This window comes from Scyliorhinus canicula, chromosome 9 (genome assembly GCF_902713615.1).
Source record: "Scyliorhinus canicula chromosome 9, sScyCan1.1, whole genome shotgun sequence".
NCBI classification, from domain to species: Eukaryota; Metazoa; Chordata; class Chondrichthyes; order Carcharhiniformes; family Scyliorhinidae; genus Scyliorhinus; species Scyliorhinus canicula.
This window is the reverse complement of record NC_052154.1, coordinates 89,290,514-89,309,553: the sequence shown is the minus strand read 5'-3', so window position 1 is coordinate 89,309,553 and position 19,040 is coordinate 89,290,514. Positions and strand designations below refer to the sequence as shown.

General features: G+C 48.3%; 1 protein-coding gene across 3 annotated transcripts in view; it reads right to left on the bottom strand.

Moving 5' to 3' along the window:
* Positions 1–2,298: 2,298 nt before the first annotated feature.
* The window catches only part of cmtr2 (cap methyltransferase 2), a 39,367-nt gene continuing 22,625 nt past the window's right edge, over positions 2,299–19,040 (bottom strand). For 2 of the 3 annotated variants that reach the window (XM_038807141.1, XM_038807142.1), the window contains exon 2: positions 2,299–12,440. In XM_038807141.1, the coding sequence (XP_038663069.1) occupies positions 10,190–12,440 (2,251 nt within the window). In that variant the 3' untranslated portion in view covers positions 2,299–10,189. Of the gene's footprint in view, positions 12,441–12,969; positions 13,003–19,040 lie in introns of those variants that run through there. The other variant, XM_038807143.1, reaches the window with a different exon arrangement.

Below are 19,040 nucleotides of genomic sequence, written 5' to 3'. Positions count from 1 at the left end.
GCTTGGTAAGCAAGAGCCTTTTACAGAGAGGGACTGACAAAAACTGAAACATTACTATGAAAACCACAGGAGGTAGCAGTTCTCTGAATGGCATCTGATCTGAAGCCTAATGCCACTGGGTCACAATAGCAGTTAGGACAAGTGAGTCTCACACTTGACCAATGGTTATACATGATGTGGAGATGCCGGTGCTGGACTGGGGTGGGCACAGTAAGAAGTCTCACAACACCAGGTTCAAGTCCAGCAAGTTTATTTGAAATCACAAGCTTTTGGACTGCTGCTCGTTTATCAGCTGAAGTGGAGGTAGGTCGATAATCACAGCATATATAGGAGAGACACAAATAGCATTTGGAGGGGAATAATAACTTTCCCGGTTAAAATATGAAACAAAGAGAGAAGAAAATGCAATCAGACTGAACGCCACTTAACGTCATCAACAGTGCAGCCTCAGGTACTACCCTCCCCATCTCTCAGCGACACTGAGACCCAGAAGAGGAAAATAAACCAGCAAATAGAAACTTACCCAGTTTCAGAAGTGCTGGTAAGCCATGTGTTTAAAATGGCAAAAGGATAGACCATTCCCCAGAAACATTGGGAAGGGATTAAGAATGATTGGAGGGAGATGAGATTAAACACGAGGTTCAGGCAAGAGAGTGGAACAAACTTTATTTTTTCTTCAGAGGATGGTGCGATGGTTACAACACTTGCAAAATTTCCTTTTCATCAAGTGTTCTCTCTGCCAGACAAGGGGCATTAGTGCTGGGGAATGGGTTACTTCCCATTTGGGGCACACAGCAGCAGCATTATACAGTCCAGGGTCAGATGCACCAACAGTGTGAAGCAGGGTCCAGCTCCAGCTCTACTCTCTCAATCTTTGAAGAGCATCGCTTACCCCACTGAAGACTTTACTGTCCCATTCCACACACAATTCTTATAAGGCGGATTGAGATATCATTCAATGCTCAGCTGCTAACTGGAATGCTGAAGTTGCCCAATGACAAGGAGTTTTCAAAGCTAATAGAGAAGGTTGGCAGTTATCCCACGAGCATAGAGCCAAAAGTATTGCTATCTTTTTAAAAAATATATTTATGGGATTTGGGTGTCGCTGGCTGGGGCAGCATTCATTGCCCATCCCTAATTGCCCTTGAACTGAGTGGCTTGTTGCCAGGCCATTTCAGAGGCAACCACATTGCTGTAGCTCACAGATAACATGTAGGCCAGACCAGGTAACGTTGGCAGAGTTCCTTCTCTGAAGGGCATTAGTGAACCAGATGTTCTTTTTTATGACAATTGGAAATGGTTTCATGGTCATCTTCAGACTTTTAATTCCAGATTTTGAATAAAATCAAATTTCACCATCTGCCTTGGTGGGATTTGACCCCAGAGCATTACCCAGGCCAGTGACAATATCACTACGCTCCCCTCCCGTCACCTAGCTAAGATGGCAGTTTCCTTTTGGAGTCTCTGCCCTTTTATGGACAAGTTCTTGGTCTGAGACAGTGGTTCTGAAGTATATTGACCAGTGAACTGCAGGAATGCCCTGTCCTCCTACTGCACGTGTTAGCAATGAAGCAACATGACTCTGCATTATCCTTGCACCTAGTCCCAGCTTTGGTTGTGCGATAACATGGAGCAGATTCTAGGGCAGGGATTCAAATTCTCTTGATTAATAGCATAAAGATCTCCTCCGGTTTGTTTCCAGTGACAACGTGAACAGAGTTTGAACATTTATGAATTCCAGTTCTTACTGCACCCAAACACACCGAACAAACGGTCAATCAAATTGGCAATAATTCCATCATTGCTATCCTAGTCATGACTTAGAAAGTAATCTTCAGAGGTGAACCTTCCCCAGAAACGTTTGATGGGGACAGTGTGGAGGGAACTTTGCTCTGTATCTAACCATGTTGTACCTGGGAGTGCTTGATGGGGACAATATCTAACCCCAGGCTGTACACGCCCTGTGGTTTTTGATGGGGACAGTGTAGAGGAGCTTTGCTCTGTCTCTAATCCCATGTTGTACCAGTCCTGGAAGTGTTTGATGGGGACAGTGTAGGAGCTTTACTCTGCATCTAACCCAGTGCTGTACCTGTTCTGGAAGTGTTTGATGGGTGCAGTGTAGAGGGAGATTTATTCTGTATCCAACCCCATGCTGTACCGGTCCTGGGAGTGTTTGAAATTGTTTTATTTCACAGCAGTGACATCTCACAATGAGATGAGAACAATATTCACCAAAATGTTCTCAAAGATTTAACCAGTTGAGACAGATGTTGGCACAGAAAGCAAAAGAAACACATATTGTATTTTTTGAAGACCTTTAATTATTCCCCCTACAAAAATTTGTTGCATGCATTTATCTCAAACATTAATCACTGATCATGTTGGATTTCAATAGAGAAACAATCTTGGAACTCCAATTAAAGCAATATCAAAACTGAAATCAGGTACAATATAAAGTCATGATCCCTCACTCTTGGTTTTCTCAGGTTCCCTTCACTTCATAGGATCAGTGTAAGAAAATAAAGTGCACATTTTCAAACCTGAGCTGCACATTGGACAAAAAAAAAGGCATTTCTTACAGAACCTGTACACCACGCACAACAAACCAGTGCTTCCTCTTAATTCACAGAAAGATGGTAACCGGTCAGAAACTTCACACCTCAACTGCACTCCTCTTGCAGCCAGCATATAAACAGGGATCATGCCCACCAGAGGCAGGCCCTCAACACAAAACATGGAAATAAATCAGCCCAATCCATCCCCACCCAGATGGCAACACCCTCCCTGACATATTTGGCTCTGGTTCCTGTATGCAGTTGTGTTTGGTCCAGTAATTTGTCACTTTTTCTTGGAGGAAAAGGTTTTATTTTTAAAAAGGAATAAGTGCATTTGCCTGTTTAGTATCAGGAACCAAGGTGTTTGCAATAGAACGTTGCAGGATCCCAGGTTTGATTCCCACTTGGGTCACTGTCTGTGCGGAGTCTGCACATTCTCCCCGTTTCCGCGTGGGTTTCCTCCGGTTTCCTCTCACAAGTCCCGAAAGACGTGCTGTCAAGGGAATTGGACATTCTGAATTGTCCCTCTGTGTACCCGAACAGGCACCAGAGGGTGGCGACTAGGGGATTTTCACAGTAATTTCATTGCAGTGTTAATGTAAGCCTACTTGTGACAATGATAAAGATTATTATTCTTAAATGTTATGTGATAAAGCAAAAGAGTGGGACAAAATAGATTGCTTTTTCTCAGCTGCCTGCACAAGCACGATCAGCCAAATGGTCTCCTGTCCTGTACCTTTCTGCGTCATTGGGATATTTCTGCCAATGTTATGAGTGCACTTGCACAAGAAAGGTTGTTACACCAATCAGTTCTGACACTAGGTCATTGACTCAAAACGTTTCTCTCCACAAATGCTGCTAGATCTACTGTAAACATTCAGAACTTTCTATTCTTAATTAAAGGATGCAGCCCGTTACACTTAAAAGTAAGCAATGTCCTATAATTCCAGGAAAAGGGACTGGATTGTCCGTCCATTCACAGGATTCTCTGGTCCCGCTGCAGTGAATGGAGATTTGGCTGAGTGCCAAATTCCCTGTCCTCACAAGCAAGGGTAGCAGGGCGGATTCGCAATCGAAAATCCCAGCCAACATCTCTGCAATATTTTACTTCAAGCAACCTGCACAACACATCTGGACTGCAGCATGAGAAATTACTATGCTTCCAAATTTACCATTGAACTACAAGTTTTTTTTTAAAATTTCACAAAATACCACTAACTCGCTGATAGACTCCAGGACCCCTGTCACTAACCAGCTGAGTGGCACCAAAACCCCAGTCATTAACTGGATGTTAAAATGTGGCTATGTGTCCTACCTCAATGACAGCCTCTCTGGGATTATACTGCAGGTAGCAGGTGGCTGCCAAATGCACTTGCGTAAATTTCTCCTCCCTTGGAGCTATTTTCTATGCCGTGCTGAAGAGAGCAGGGAGACATTTTATGCACAGGCCTGGAGCATTGTACTAGCATCGCAAAATGAGGCCTGTGGGGGTTATACCTGTCTGCTGAGTCAGAAAGATGGCACAAAAATAGAATGGACTGAGGTCCCTGACTGAGCCTTCCCTCTACATTCCACAGTAACATTGGACACTATTTGACCAGATGCCTATTATTCCAAACATATTAAGGTGCAATCAAAAGCATTAAATGTTTTTGCTGCAAAACATACATTTATAAAAGTTTTATTAAAAAAATTTACATGGAACAGGTCACTGTTGTTTGCCACTGTTTTTGGGGGTGAAATGGCGTGCATGAGGCAATGTCCACATTGGAAGCAAAGATCGTCAGGATCCATCCCTGAGATGGGTGAGCGCGATTCTCACTCTTTTAGTGGTGTGGGGCCCAAAGATGGGAGCTTAAAACTAAAAAAAACTGGTCACCAATATGTTTGATGGCAGATTGGGTGAGGGGCTGGCCACGTGAGCGAGGGGCTGGTCGAGGAGCTGGACACACAGGCGGGGGATTGGCCACATGGGCAAGTGACTGGATGCTTGGGTGAGGGGGCAGCCACGCGAGGAGGAGCTGGCAAACGACTAACCATGCGGGCGCGTGACTGGCCACATGGACAAGGGTTGGGTGAGCAATTGGCCACAGGGGCAAGTTAGTTCTTGTTTTACTCCAAACGCTAATTGTGTCTCTCCTATATATGCTGTGATTATCGACCTGCCTCCACTTCAGCTGGGTGAGCAACTGCCCACACGAGCGAAGGGCTGGGTGGGCAGCTGGTAGCTGTGACAATGTCGCCTGGCAAAAAGATGCATCTTCATAAAAGGATGAGAGACAATCGGATAAATGTCCCTTTAAGGAATTGGTAAAGGTGGACTTACAGAAAGGCCTCACCTGCTTCTTAAACTACTCCCCGTCAATACAACACAAAGAGAAAGAACCAGCAGCAGAATGGAACATTCATTCACAGGGCCCCTCATCCGAGTGGCCATTCACTTGCTCGCCCGGCCCACTCCCCACGTGGCTATTAATTAGCTCGCCCTGCACCTCGCCCAAGTATCCATTCACCTGCCCAGCCCCTCACCCGAATGGCCATTCGGTCTCTCGCCCGCCTGGCTCCTTGCCCGCATGGCCATTCACATGCTTTCCCGCCCCATTGCCCACATGGCCATTCGTTCGCTCACTCAACTTCTCACCCAATTGGCTCTTTCTTGCAATTCACAGCACAATGTCTTTCTGGTATAGTGCCTTTCCTCATGAATAATGGGTACTGAGCAATCGCCCTGAGGGTCACCATTCTGATTTTTCCAAAAGGAGATGGGTTCATTTCAGAGAGACAGCTTTAGAATGGAAAATCAGCTGGCAGATCCACAGACTGGATAGGAGGCCAGGAAGGTTGGACAAATGGGGACAATAAATCTCGCTCGCCCATGAAAATTCAGTCACCTAGTCCCTCACCCAAGTGGCCATTCACTCACTCGTCCAGCCCTTCCCGAGTGGCTATTCACTCGCCCAGCCACTCGCCCGAATGGCCATTCACTCACTCGTCCAGCCCCTCACCAGTGCGACCATTCACTCGCTCAACTATCCCTTCCCGAGTGATCGTTCACTCACTTGTCCAGCATCTCGCCCGAGTGGCCATTTACTCACCCAGCCACTCGTCCGAATGGTCATTCACTCACCCAAACCCTCGCCCGTATGGCCATTCACTCAACCAGCCATTCGCCTGAGTGGCCATTCACTCAATTGCCCAGCCCCTCGCCCGAGTGGCCATTCACTCAATTGCCCAGCCCCTCGCCCCAGTGGCCATTCACTCACCCAGTCCCTCGCCAGAGTGGCCATTCACTCACTCGCCCAGTCCCTCGCCCGAGTGGCCATTCACTCACCCAGTCCCTCGCCCGAGTGGCCATTCACTCACCCAGTCCCTCGCCCGAGTGGCCATTCACTCACCCAGTCCCTCGCCCGAGTGGCCATTCACTCACTCCCCAGCCCCTCCCCCGAGTGGCCATTCACTCGCTCGCCCAGCCCCTCGCCCCGAGTGGCCATTCACTCACCCAATCCATCCCGAGTGGCCATTCGCTCGTCCAGCCCCTAGCCTGAATGGCCATTCACTCGCTCGCTCAGCCTCTCGCCCAGCCCCTCGCCCGAGTGGCCATTCACTCACCCAGCCCCTCACCCGAGTGTCCATTCACTCACTCGCCCAGCCCCTCGCCCGAGTGGCCATTCACTCGCTCGCCCAGCCCCTCGCCCGAGTGGCCATTCACTCACCCAGCCCCTCGCCCGAGTGTCCATTCACTCACTCGCCCAGCCCCTCGCCCGAGTGGCCATTCACTCACCCAATCCTTTCCAATTGGCCATTGACTCGCCCAGCCCCTCGCCTGAGTGGCCATTCACTCACACATCCAGCCCCTCGGCCGAGTGGCCATTCACTCACCCAGCCCCTCGCCCGAGTGCCCATTCACTCACTCGCCCATCCCCTCGCCCGAGTGGTCATTCACTCACGCAATCCTTCCCATGAGTGGCCATTCATTCGCCCAGCCCCTTGCCCGAGTGGCCATTCACTCACCCAGCCCCTCGCCCGAGTGGCCATTCACTCGCCCAGCCCCTCGCCCGAATGGCCATTCACTCGCTTGTCCAAATCCTCGCCCGAGTGGCCATTCACTCGCTTGTCCAACGCCTCGCCCGAGTGACCATTAACTTGCCCAGCCCTTCCTGAGTGACCATTCTTTCACTCAGCCCCTCGCCCATGGCCATTCATTCACTCAACCAGTCCCTCAGTCCTTCACTCCCAGCCCTTCCTGAGTGGCCATTCACTCACCTAGCCATTCGCCTGAGTTGCCATCCATTTACCCAGCCCCTTTCCGTGTGGCCATTGACTTGCTCGTCCAGCATCTCGCCCAAGTGGCCATTCACTCACCCAGACCCTCAGCCGAGTGTCCATTCACTCACACATCCAGCCCCTCGCCCGAGTGACCATTTACTCACTCGCCCAGCCCCTCGCCCGAGTGGCCATTCACTCACCCAATCCTTCCCGAGTGGCCATTCACTCACCCAGCCCCTCGCCCGAGTGGCCATTCACTCGCCCAATCCTTTCCGAGTGGCCATTCACTCACCCAGCCCCTCGCCCGAGTGTCCCTTCACTCACTTGCCCAGCCCCTCGCCCGAGTGTCCATTCACTCACCCAATCCTTTCCGAGTGGCCATTCACTCGCCCAGCCCCTCGCACGAGTGGCCATTCACTCACACATCCAGCCCCTCGGCCGAGTGGCCATTCACTCGCTTGTCCAACTCCTTGCCCGAGTGACCATTCACTTGCCCAGCCCTTCCTGAGTGACCATTCTTTCACTCAGCCCCTCGCCCGTGACCATTCATTCACTCAACCAGTCCCTCAGTCCTTCACTCCCAGCCCTTCCCGAGTGGCCATTCACTCACCTAGCCATTCGCCTGAGTGGCCATCCATTTACCCAGCCCCTTTTCCGTGTGGCCATTGACTTGCTCGTCCAAAATCTAGCCCAAGTGGCATTTCACTCACCCAGACCATCAGCCGAGTGGCCATTCATTCACTCAGTCCCTCGCCCTAGTGTCAATTCACTCACTCGCCCAGCCCCTAGCTCGAATGGCCATTCACTCACCCAGTCCCTCGCCCGAGTGGCCATTCACTCACCCAGCACTTTGTCCGTGTTACCATTCACTCACCCAGTCCCTCGCCTAACTAGCCATTCACTCACACATCCAGCCCCTCGCCCAAGTGGCCATTCACTCACCCTACCCTTCGCCTGAGTGGCCATTCACTCACCCAACCCCTCGCCCCGAGTGTCCATTCACTCACCTGCCCTGCCCCTCGCCCGAGTGGCCATTCACTCACCCAATCCTTCCCGAGTGGCCATTCACTCGCCCAGTCCCTCTCCCGAGTGTCCATTCACTCACACATCCCGCCCCTCGCCCGAGTGGCCATTCACTCACCCAATCCTTCCCGAGTGGCCATTCACTCGACCAGCCCCTCGCCTAACTAGCCATTCACTCACACATCCAGCCCCTCGCCCAAGTGGCCATTCACTCACCCAGCCACTCGCCTGAGTGGCCATTCACTCACCTAACCCCTCGCCCCGAGTGTCCATTCACTCACCCGCCCAGCCCCTCGCCCGAGTGGCCATTCACTCACCCAATCCTTCCCGAGTGGCCATTCACTCGCCCAGTCCCTCGCCCGAGTGTCCATTCACTCACACATCCAGCCCCTTGCCCGAGTGACCATTCACTCACTCGCCCAGCCCCACGCCCGAGTGGCCATTCACTCACCCAATCCTTCCCGAAAGGCCATTCACTTGCTCAGCCCCGCGCCTGAGTGGCCATTCACTCACCCAGCCCCTCGCCCGAGTATCCATTCACCCACTCACCCAGCCCCGTGCCCAAGTGGCCATTCACTCAACCAATCCTTTCCGAGTGGCCATTCACTCGTCCAGCCCCTCGCCCGAGTGGCCATTCGCTCGCCCAGCCCCTCGCCCGAGTGTCCATTCACTCACCCAATCCTTCCACTGAGTGGCCATTCACTCACCCAGGCCATCGCCAGACTGGCGATCCACCCAGCCCCTCGTCTGAGTGTTCATTCTCTTGCACGCCTACCCGCCCCCTTGCCCACCTGGCTATTACGCATTCGCACTGTTCCTCCCCTCTGGCCATTCACTCACTTGCCCGGCCCATTGCCCGAGTGGCCAGTCACTCGCTCACCCAACCCCTTGCCCAACTGGTCATTTGCCTTTGTTGCCGTTCACAGCACTGGTATTGTGCCTTTCCCAATGAACAATGGGTACCGAGCAATCGCCCAGAGTCACCATTCTGAGTTTTCCAAATGGTGTTGGGTTAAGCGGGACTGTCATTTTCGGAGAGGCAGCTTTAGAATGAAAAGCAGAGAATGGATAGTCTGCCAGCATGGGTAGAGAAAAGGAGAGAAAAAATTAATCTCCCAATACGAGCTGGCAGGGTCATGGTGACTCTGCAATCCAGTGCCACAATTAGTAACTGCTCGGTCAGCCGCCTGGGAACAGATTCAAAAAAATGGCTACAGATTAGACAGGTGTGGCCACTGACTGGGCTGAGGGGCAAATGCAGTAAGACAATTCGGTTTTGTCGCTTCCCCCATCTCTGCCTTGTTTGAACCTGGTGGAAATGGAGATTTGCAAAATGTTGCTTGCTTACTGCCAGCTAAATCCTATATCAGAACAGCCACGCATTTTGTGATTAGAGATTTAGATATATCGTTAGGAGTGGGGAATTCACCCTCCTTAGGAAAGGGAGCATAGCTCTCTCTCCCCCACTCCCAACAGCACACAGCTCTGAACACTTGGTTTCTGTAGCATATTGGTCCCTGAACATGACAATCAATGCCCAAAGTGGCCAGAAACCAATAACTGCCCAAGGGCCTGTTTGTAGCAATGTGCATAATCATGGGACAGCCTCATTCCCGCTGTACAGCATGGGAAAGCTTGGCTGCCATTAGCCCAAGGCCACAGGAGGAAGGTAGTCAAGTTACAGGAAGATAAGCCAAAAGGGGAGGCAGGTTTTCAACAGTGAACCTTATAAGTTGCATTAAAATCATATGCCAGCTCTGTACCAATGCCCCAGCACAGCTTCAAAAAGGAATTAGTCTCGGAAAGGAGTCTGCCATGACTGACATGCTCAGACAGTCCCATAGATACAGCCAGTCGTTAAATGCTTCTCGATACATGAACACGATAATGGGAAAGAATCATTTGAATACATTCAAAACCATTTTTGATCATCACCCCTCAACCTGAACACCATTGAGCTTCATCACTGGGTCAGATTGCCCCCAGTGGACTCAGCAACAACCCACAACCCAAGATCTTAGACAGATCACCCAAAGTGACTGCAATGCAGCAAGTCAAAATTACAGGCTTCAAACCTTTCCCTGGCACTTTGCCTGATCATCGGAGTCCCTTGCTTGGCAGGCATGATTACATTCATATATCCATGGACCACGTTGAGTACTCATTGCTTGTACCACTCATGTGGAGCAGTGTGAAAACTTCAAGGTGAGTCTTGTACTCAGGAACTATCAAATTGCTACAAATATTGTTGTGGTCTTCACTCCTGCTGAATGGATAGAGCTCGATGTCACTCCGGTTGATAGGGCGATGCCATAGTTTTTGCCTGTTGGTTGGACGTTGCTATTTCATATTGTGGCCTGGATGAGCAAGTGAAGCCTCTGCTTTGCTATGGCTCTATTGAGCCTGCTGAGGAAGTCCATCAGGTCTCCCCTCAGCAACATCTCTATGGGCACAAACTCCAGCACCTGCTGGGACTGCTCTGATTCGGACACCGGTAGCACTTCCTCTGTCAGTCTCTTCAGAAAATCCAAGACCTCACGTGACGGATCGCGAAAGCCGGCGCACAGTAAGAAGGCAAGGGTACCGAGGGCATCCGATGAGGTGGGGCAAACAAAGTCCAGGGTACGGAAGCAATGATGCAGCAGATATATCAGGCCAGCGGTAAAGCGGGTGAAAGAAGAGAGGATGGGGAGAATGAGTGCTTCGCCCTCTCTACACTTTTCCAGAACGCGGAACACAACATCAAGCAGCCACTTCTGGTACTCAACTTCTCCATCATGAAGCACGGTGCACTGACCGGAATGCGGGGGCACATCCTTAAAGTGCAACAGCCTGAGACCGCTGGACTGCTTCAGGCAAGAGAAGACTTCAGAGCTCCCAATCACATGGCAATCCACGAGTTCCCCACAATGGACACTTTCCTTTTTCAGCTTCATCAGAGAAGTGAGTTCCTGCAGCACCAAATCTCCAGAATAAAGTGTGCAGGAGGTGCAATGGGACACAACCTCATTATTCGCTTTCCTGCATTCCCGCACCGCCTCCACCATATTCTGCAGCAACTCCACATCGCAGAATGGAGAGGTGGCCAGCCTGCTCAGTTGCCTGCCTTTCAAGATGGGCCAATCACAGTATTTGCCACAAAGCTTTCGCCCCATCAGGGCATAGCCAGCCTCATGGCCAGGCGAACAGTGCTGCTTCACCTCAGAGCCAAGCCAGCTCTTGCGTATTCTCTCGTACCAGACCAGGCCGGCCAGCTCCTGCCTTTCGTTATAGGAGCCGGAGTGCTTCTTCTTGTGAGCCGGATGCCGGTTAGTCAGGCTGGTGCTGGCGTGTGACTTCACTACCCAGTCGTCACGGACCACACGGCGCAGTTTGAACTTCTCCAGATAGAAGTCAGCAGCATCACGCCGCTTGGCCTCCATTTCAATGTTATCTGCCTCAGACATGTTCCCAAATAGCCGGATGTTCTCCCGGATGGTCTCTGTCTGACACTTGTGGAAGAAAGTGCAGCATTCCTCCAACTGCTTCAAGAACGAATCCGGTACAGCAGCCCTGGCAAACCAAGCCTTCTGGACCACGTCCAGTCCAAAGTTCAGCTCCAGCTGGTCGAGGTGATCTCCCAGGGCATCCGTGCCCGCATAGTTGAGGCAAACTGCGTAGACTTCAGAGTTTCCCGACTTGCTGGTGCCCGGCTTGAAGACGTGGACCTGCTGGAAGCAGCAGTTAAGCAGGTAAAGCAGGCAGACTGAGGAACGCTCAAACAAGGTGAACAACTTCAACACAAAGGAGCCTTTCGGACTGAGAAGCTTTAAGGCCGTGATGGTCTCACAGTAATGCAAAGGGGACACCAGAGCTTCCTGCTCTCCTGGGTTGTCCTGACAGTCAAAGCTCCCATCTGCTGTCACCAGGTGGATCTTCTTCATGTGCTGGGTGAATTTCATCAGCCCCTCGAGATACTTGTAGACCATGATGTCTCCTGTATTATCAGGGCCAAAATACCAACAAGACAGCGTATCTACAATGAGTCGATCGTCCATTATCATTGTGCCGGTGTCATTGCCTTCATTGTAGGGGTTTAGAGTGTTGGCGACCCATTTCCATTTCCATGTTTTGTAATGGGTCCTGAGGAAGTGATTCAGACTGGCAATGAATGCCCCAGGAGCCTCACAGAGATGCACAGAGTTCAGCTCCTTGTCCTCTGGGAGCAAGGAAAACGTGCAGAGGATCTCATGAAACTTGCACCAGGCCTGCGTGCACAACTCAGCGTTCATGAACCTCCTGACGGAGGAGATAACCTTTCCTGCCCGGTTGGTGAAGCCAGTGTGCTGATGCCACTTCGCCAGCTCCTTGTCGCCCAGCTCATTCTTCACATTGTTAAGCGATTCCTTCAGCTTCTGCAGCTCCGCGGAATGGCAGCTGTCACCCGCCTGATCCTCGCCAATATCAGACAGACACCAAGGCTTGTCACTTGGATTTTTGAAGGTGAATCTTTTGTTGAAAAGTTCCTTGATCTCATAAAAGTTCGAGTCAGAGTAATCCCCTGTGTGCTCCACATGGGACCGTTTTGGACTTGGAGACCTGTCCATCCTCCTGGATCTGCAAGAGCACAAATTGAAATACATTAAATAAGCACTTCTCAATCAGAATAAAATCTTCCCACCCCCGACATCCCTTCCCATTGATGATCATTGCAGCTCATACTGGCCTCCCTCCAAAGCACCGACTAGCCCCTGTACCCCCAAACAACATCACTTTTATTGTGAGACCAGCGGTTTCACTTTTGCTACAGGATTTGTCGCCTCACTGGGAAATCAGGGCCTTCGGGCACCGTAGCCCTGGGGCAAAAGGGCGGGTATCCCAGGTGGGAGCTTTCCCGGCGGGGGGGGGGGGGGGGGCAGGGATGAGGGTATCCCGGAGGAAAGGGGGGTGGGCCAGTAGTACATGGTTGGGAATATCCCGGGGAAGGAGGGGTATCTCGGAGGGGGAGGGGGAGGGGAGGTGGGGAGGTGGGGGGGGGGGGGGGTGTAGCTCAGTGGGTTCCCTCTCCCGTGTTCCGGGAGCCGCCGGTAGAGGCAAGGCCGCGGGTCGCCCCTACTGAGTCCTGGGACCCCGGTTCTAACCTCACCCCAAACTTGAGGCACGGAACCCGGATTCCGACAGCGACGGCTTCCGGCTAATGTTAATGATTGGGTCCGTGTGTAACAGAAAACCCATCCGGGGGGAAACAAACAGCCCACCCGCTCACCGGGACTAACCACACTTTGTAAACATCAAATACCTCTCCCCACCTCCCCCTCCTAAAAGCACACCCATCAATACCCTCCCTCCACAAACTTCCACACTCACCCACAAACTCACAGGCACTACCAAAAAACATCCACAAACCTCTGGACAAAACCCCTCCAAACTTACCCCGTCAACCTCCACCCACCAAATTCACAGCTACCCCCCAAACTCACCCTTAAAACTCTCAGCCACCCTCTCAAATTCACAGAACCCTCCCCCGCGCAAAGTGGTGATGGAAGGCCTCCTGAGAGTCAAAACAATTATGTGTTCAATCCACTCATCCCCCACACCCAACACCACAGCCACTTGTTCCAGTAGGTTTATCCTCAAACTGAATGATGGGACCTTCCTTCATAATTTTAAGAGCGTAACATATTGGGGCAGGAATAGACCACACGGCCCATCAAGCCTGCACCGCCATTCAGTAAATTATGGTCGATCTTCTGCTTCAACTCAATATTGTCACCTATTCCCATATCCCTTGATTCCTGGAGAGACCAAGGACCTGTCTATGCAGCCTTAAATGTATTCAATGATGGAACATACAAAACTTCTCGGGAAGAAAATTCCAAGGATTCACAACCCTTTAATTGAAGAAATGTTTCCTCATCTCAACCCTTTATCCGAGACTGGGCCAGTGTGTTTTAGATTCCCCGACCAATGGAAACAATCTCTCAGCTTCTATCCTATCATGCCCCCTCATAGGTTTCTTTCATTCTTCTAAACTCCAGATTATATAAACCCAATTTACTCAGCCTCTCATCATAGCACATCCTAAGAACCAATTTCTCTTCAATCAATGCCCACGCTGTCAATAGCAAAAGAGGTTGCCCATTCTAACCAAAGGCACTCCTGTAAAGGTCTGAGCAACTATTTGTGAAGCTCCGATGACCTCTATGGAATCTGAAAGGAAAGTCTCCACTCTGATGTCCATGGAGTTGAGATTCCACCTTGCAAAGTATGTGCCTGGAGGATTCATCCACCTGAGCCTGTTACATGGCACAATTTCCCCACGATAGTACCATGTGACAGTTCCCCCAAAAGATAATCAACTAGGTTTGAATGAAGAGGGCTTGTTGGCCCATTTGATTTTGCCATTCCACAATACTAAATCTACAATACTCCCATTCCAACAAATTGCACTTGAATAACACTTTTAATATGGTAAAAAGTTCCAAGATGATTCACAGGAGCATTATTAAACAAAATTTTTCGCAGAGCAATAGAAGGAGATATTAGAGCAAATGACAGGAAGTGTGGTTGAAGAAGTGGATTGTAGGGAGTATCTTAAAGGGGGAGATGGAGCGAGAGATGTGGAGAGGTTCATGGAGGGAATTTCAGAGTTTCCGGCCCTGGCAGTTAAAGACACGGCCACCAGTGTTGGAGCAAAGAAAATTAGAGGCACTCTCATCATAGGGCAATCCTTTCAGCCCAGGGACCAATCTAGTGAACCTTTGCTGTGCTGCCACCAAGGAAAATATATCCATCGTTCAATATGGAGACCAAACTTCACACAGTGTAATAGATTTTCCAGTCCTGCCCACCAAGGGAATTGTTGCAGGTGAGAGGGGTAATTTGACAGATCATGAAATGTCCGTTGACCTCGGGCTGAAATTTCCAGTATCAGGAGCGGACAGCACTGGAAAAATCCCACTCACTATTCCTCATGGTTTTAATAAGGCTTGGGGAGTCCAAAGTAAGTAAAATAAACAATATTTACTTTAAAACAATTATATACATGAATACTCGCTCCTCTCAGTCAGTTCCAGACTGGCTGACCTTTTACACAAGTATGGCTAAGGTAACCCGCCCCTAACGGGGGTGCTTGTACTCCTCAAGGAGCACCGGGAAAACAATCATCCCACACTGTATGTCCTGTGTTGGTTATTACAGTGGTTAGCATTGTGTCCTCAAAGTGCCCCAAGTTCGATTCCGGCCTTGGGTGACTGACAGTGTAGAGTTTGCGCATTCTCCCGTGTCTGTGTAGCTTTTCTCCGGGTGCTCCGGTTTGCTCTCATGGTTCAAAGATGTGCATGTTTGGTGGATTGGCCATGCTAAGTTGCCCCTTAGTGTCCAAAGATGTGCAAGTTTGGAGGATTGATTGATGTGCGGGGATAGGGCAGGAGATTGGGCCTAGGCCAAGTGTCTTTCGGAGGATCTGTGCAGACTCAATGGGCCAAATTGCCTTCTTCTGCACTGTGAGGATTCTATGGATTCCAGCTTTGTATCATCAGCAAACGTAGATATTTAATCTCATTTTAGTTTATTCACTGCCTCTTCATCTAAATCATTAATAAAGATCTTAAATGGTTAATGCTTTCAGCCCAATTATCCCCATTCACCATCATCTATTTCTGTATGCACTTTGTGTTTTTTACTTTGACAACAAACATAAAATATTTCTTCAATGTCACAGCCATTTCCCCATTCCCAATGATAATTTCTCTCCCCCCCCGCCTCTGGGAATAATGTTTGCATGAACTATGCTCCTTTTTATAAACTTGTCATAATCAACTTTTATATTTTCTAGTTTATTATCATATTTGTTTCTCCTTTGTATCAAATTTTTGTTCCCCTTTGCTGATTTCTAAAACACTCCCAATTCTGAGGTTTAATGTTATTTGGGGCCTCTGAAAGCTTCCAATTAGGACATGCCAAGGCAAACCTCCTATAGAATTTCAGACCTGCTAATGTCAAGAATTATCTCAAAGATGAACTGGCTTTCACCGTTTGCATTTCTATAAAGCTAGCTTTCAGGCAAAGACAGAACGTGTACTGGAACATTAGCTATGCAGAAGGTGTTGATATGCCCTTCCTGGCACATCACAGGGAAGAATGATCCATTCGGAAGTGATAGCTGAGACATTACGGAAGCTAAGTACCTAGGTCACAACAAGGTCTGTCCATACATGAGCTAATCAATTACCTTCTAAAACCATGATGGTGAGAAAGATCATGGAACCAGAATAATCATTTTTAAATTATTAAAGGCAACACCATGGTTGCTTTTAAGCAGTCTCAGAGAAGAAGCCTACAAATGGACAGTCAATACCATCTCTTTCCCTTCTGTCCCAAGTTCAGAGCCCTACCTCTGATATATTTTGAAATCCACCACAGAGATAGAAAATTTCAATGGAAAGGAGCCTCAGATACAATAACATCAACTTTCAGTAAAGAGGGATTATGGTTTAAAAGAAACTGTCTGCATAAATTGCAGTTTAGTTCTGCTGCAATCCCACTGGAATTTCAGGACAACCATGGAATAAATCTGCCTCCGCCATAATCAACAGCAAAGGAATCCTAAGTGGTGAACTCTTTATTTTTTTGCATTTTCTCAATGAACATTTATTTAAATGTCCTCAAAGCTCGAATCCATAGAATCCTCACAGTGCAGAAGAAGGCAATTTGGCCCATCGAGTCGGCACTGATCCTCCGAAAGACACTCGGCCTTGGCCCAATCTCCTGCCCTATCCCGCACATCAATCAATCCTCCTAACTTGCACATCTTTGGACACTAAGCGGTAACTTAGCACAGCCAATTTATTTTAAAATGTCCTCCTCTGCAATATGACTTGCAATTGCGTGTGTGTGTTGTGAAGGTCAGAACATGGGTTTAACTTCTTAAAAAACCTACATCCTTGTTTGGGTAGGTTTTTCATGCAATAAAAAAAAACAACCACTTTGTGTTTAAACTCGAGAAAACCTGTGATGCACCATCGATTGCACGCGAGGCGAGTGATTTACCAATGTCAGGCTTTAATTAACTAGAACACAGCCTGGCGATCGTCTACAGTGGAAAGGAACGATTGTCAGGCTTCTGAGCATTTATACCTCGTTGATAGAGGCGTGGTTAACTCAGCCTCTCGGCCAATCGGTCGAGAGGCACATGACCGACCAGGGCCAATGGTAAGCCGACGTTCTGGCCCAATGGCAGATGAGTATGCAGATCATATCATCACAACCTGTTGGACTGAATTATTTGCAATCAGCACATAAATGGTTAAGTTCAGGCACTGACCTTCATCCTTGCAATTTACAAAGACATATTATGATCAATTGATGTGTGGGAAAGAAAGGCTGACCCCTGACCCATGTTCTCATCCAGTCATAATAACTATTTATTTACTATCCTACATTTCAGTCTATTTATCCAATCTTTCTTAGCCAGTTCTCCCCTCATATCTTTGTAATTGACTTTATTTAAGCGTAAAATTCTTCTTTTGGACTCCAATATGTCACTCTCGAACTTAATATGGAATTCATTTGTATTATGATCACTTTTACCCAGATCTTTTCATATGAGATTGCTAATTACCCCTGCCTCATTACACAATGATCTAAAATAACTTCATACCTAGTTGGTTGCACAACATGTTTTTCCAGGAAACTGTTGTAAACAATTTCCACACACCCTTCTCCAGACGAACTTTGCCAATTTGATTTGACTGGAAAACATGAAGATTAAAGTCTCCCATGATTATTATGCTGTCTTTGTTGCAGCTCCAATTATTTTGTGCTTAATTCTCTGTCCACCTTGTTATTCCTAATTTCCACCCAAACTGATGCTAGTTCCGGATCTTCTGAGCCATGATCCTTTCTTTCTGCTGCCCTCATGTCACCTTTTAATACAAGGGCCTGTTCTCATTTTCCATTCTGCCTCCATGTTGGCTACCCTGAAATATGTCCCAACCCTTGGTCACCTTGTAATCACGTCTGTTTAATGGCAGTTATATTGAAAGGATTAAAAGTCATATACACGTTTAAAAATTACACAGGCTGCGAGCTGCTTAACTCTCAAAGACAGAAAACCAGTGATGAGAAACCAGTTGCTTCAACTCAAGACTGTCTACAAATAGCATTCAAGGGCTAATGCTGTATTAATTATAGGGAGGCTGGAGTCACATCCAAAAATTCAATTGATCATTATGCAGCTGCAGCTCATGTATGTTCACTCAGACAAGGGGCAATAGCAAGGGATAATGGTGCACCGCTGGTCAGGCACATCTTTAGCTTGCTCTTGTTTGACAATTGTTCAATAAGTAGGGACAATAATGTGCTTGCCAATATTGTAATTAAGTGTACGTGCCCAAATTGTGATTGGAAAATCATATTCATATGTCATGCGCTATGTAATCCTAATTATTAGCTGTGAATGGATGCAGATAACACCAATGTACTCTTTAGAATGGTATATGTTTATTAGTTGGAAGATATGCAAAGGTATAATTACCCTACATTTTCTATGTTCATCTTTAGCTCCCCTGCTACAGCTGGAATAAGGTTTTGAATTGGAACGCTAAGTGTCATCTGGTCAGTTGGGAGTGAGGAACACGATCATAGAATCATACATGTTTACAGCATGGAAACAGGCGATAGTCGAATAGGTGTGGAATTCCTGCAACAATATCAACTCCATTTATTTCTACTTTTGCTGATAGTTCATTATCTTGTTGTGAGTGCTTCATGCATTGAGATAAAGAGTCTTTCATTTTTTTAAACCAGTATTCTTTGCATTAACCTTATTCTATGATGCACTATTTCCATTAAACACCCTCTTGCTTCCTGCTTCACTCTGTTGCCTTTATTCAAATCACTACACTACACTAATGCCTTGATTTTTCTCTTTAGCTTTCACAATCTCCCTTCACCTTGTCCCTCCTCCCTCACTTTTAGTTTTCAGCTCTCTCCACAGCTCTAGTTATATAATTTGACAGAACTCTGCCCACAAGTCCCGAAAGACGTGCTGTTAGGTGAATTGGACATTCTGAATTCTCCCTCTGTGTACCCGAACAAGCGGCAGAATGTGGTGACTAGGCAATTTTCACAATAACTTCATTGCAGTGTTAATGAAAGCCTACTTGTGATAATAATAAAAATTATTTGAGCACTGGTAGCAGTTTCCCATGAATC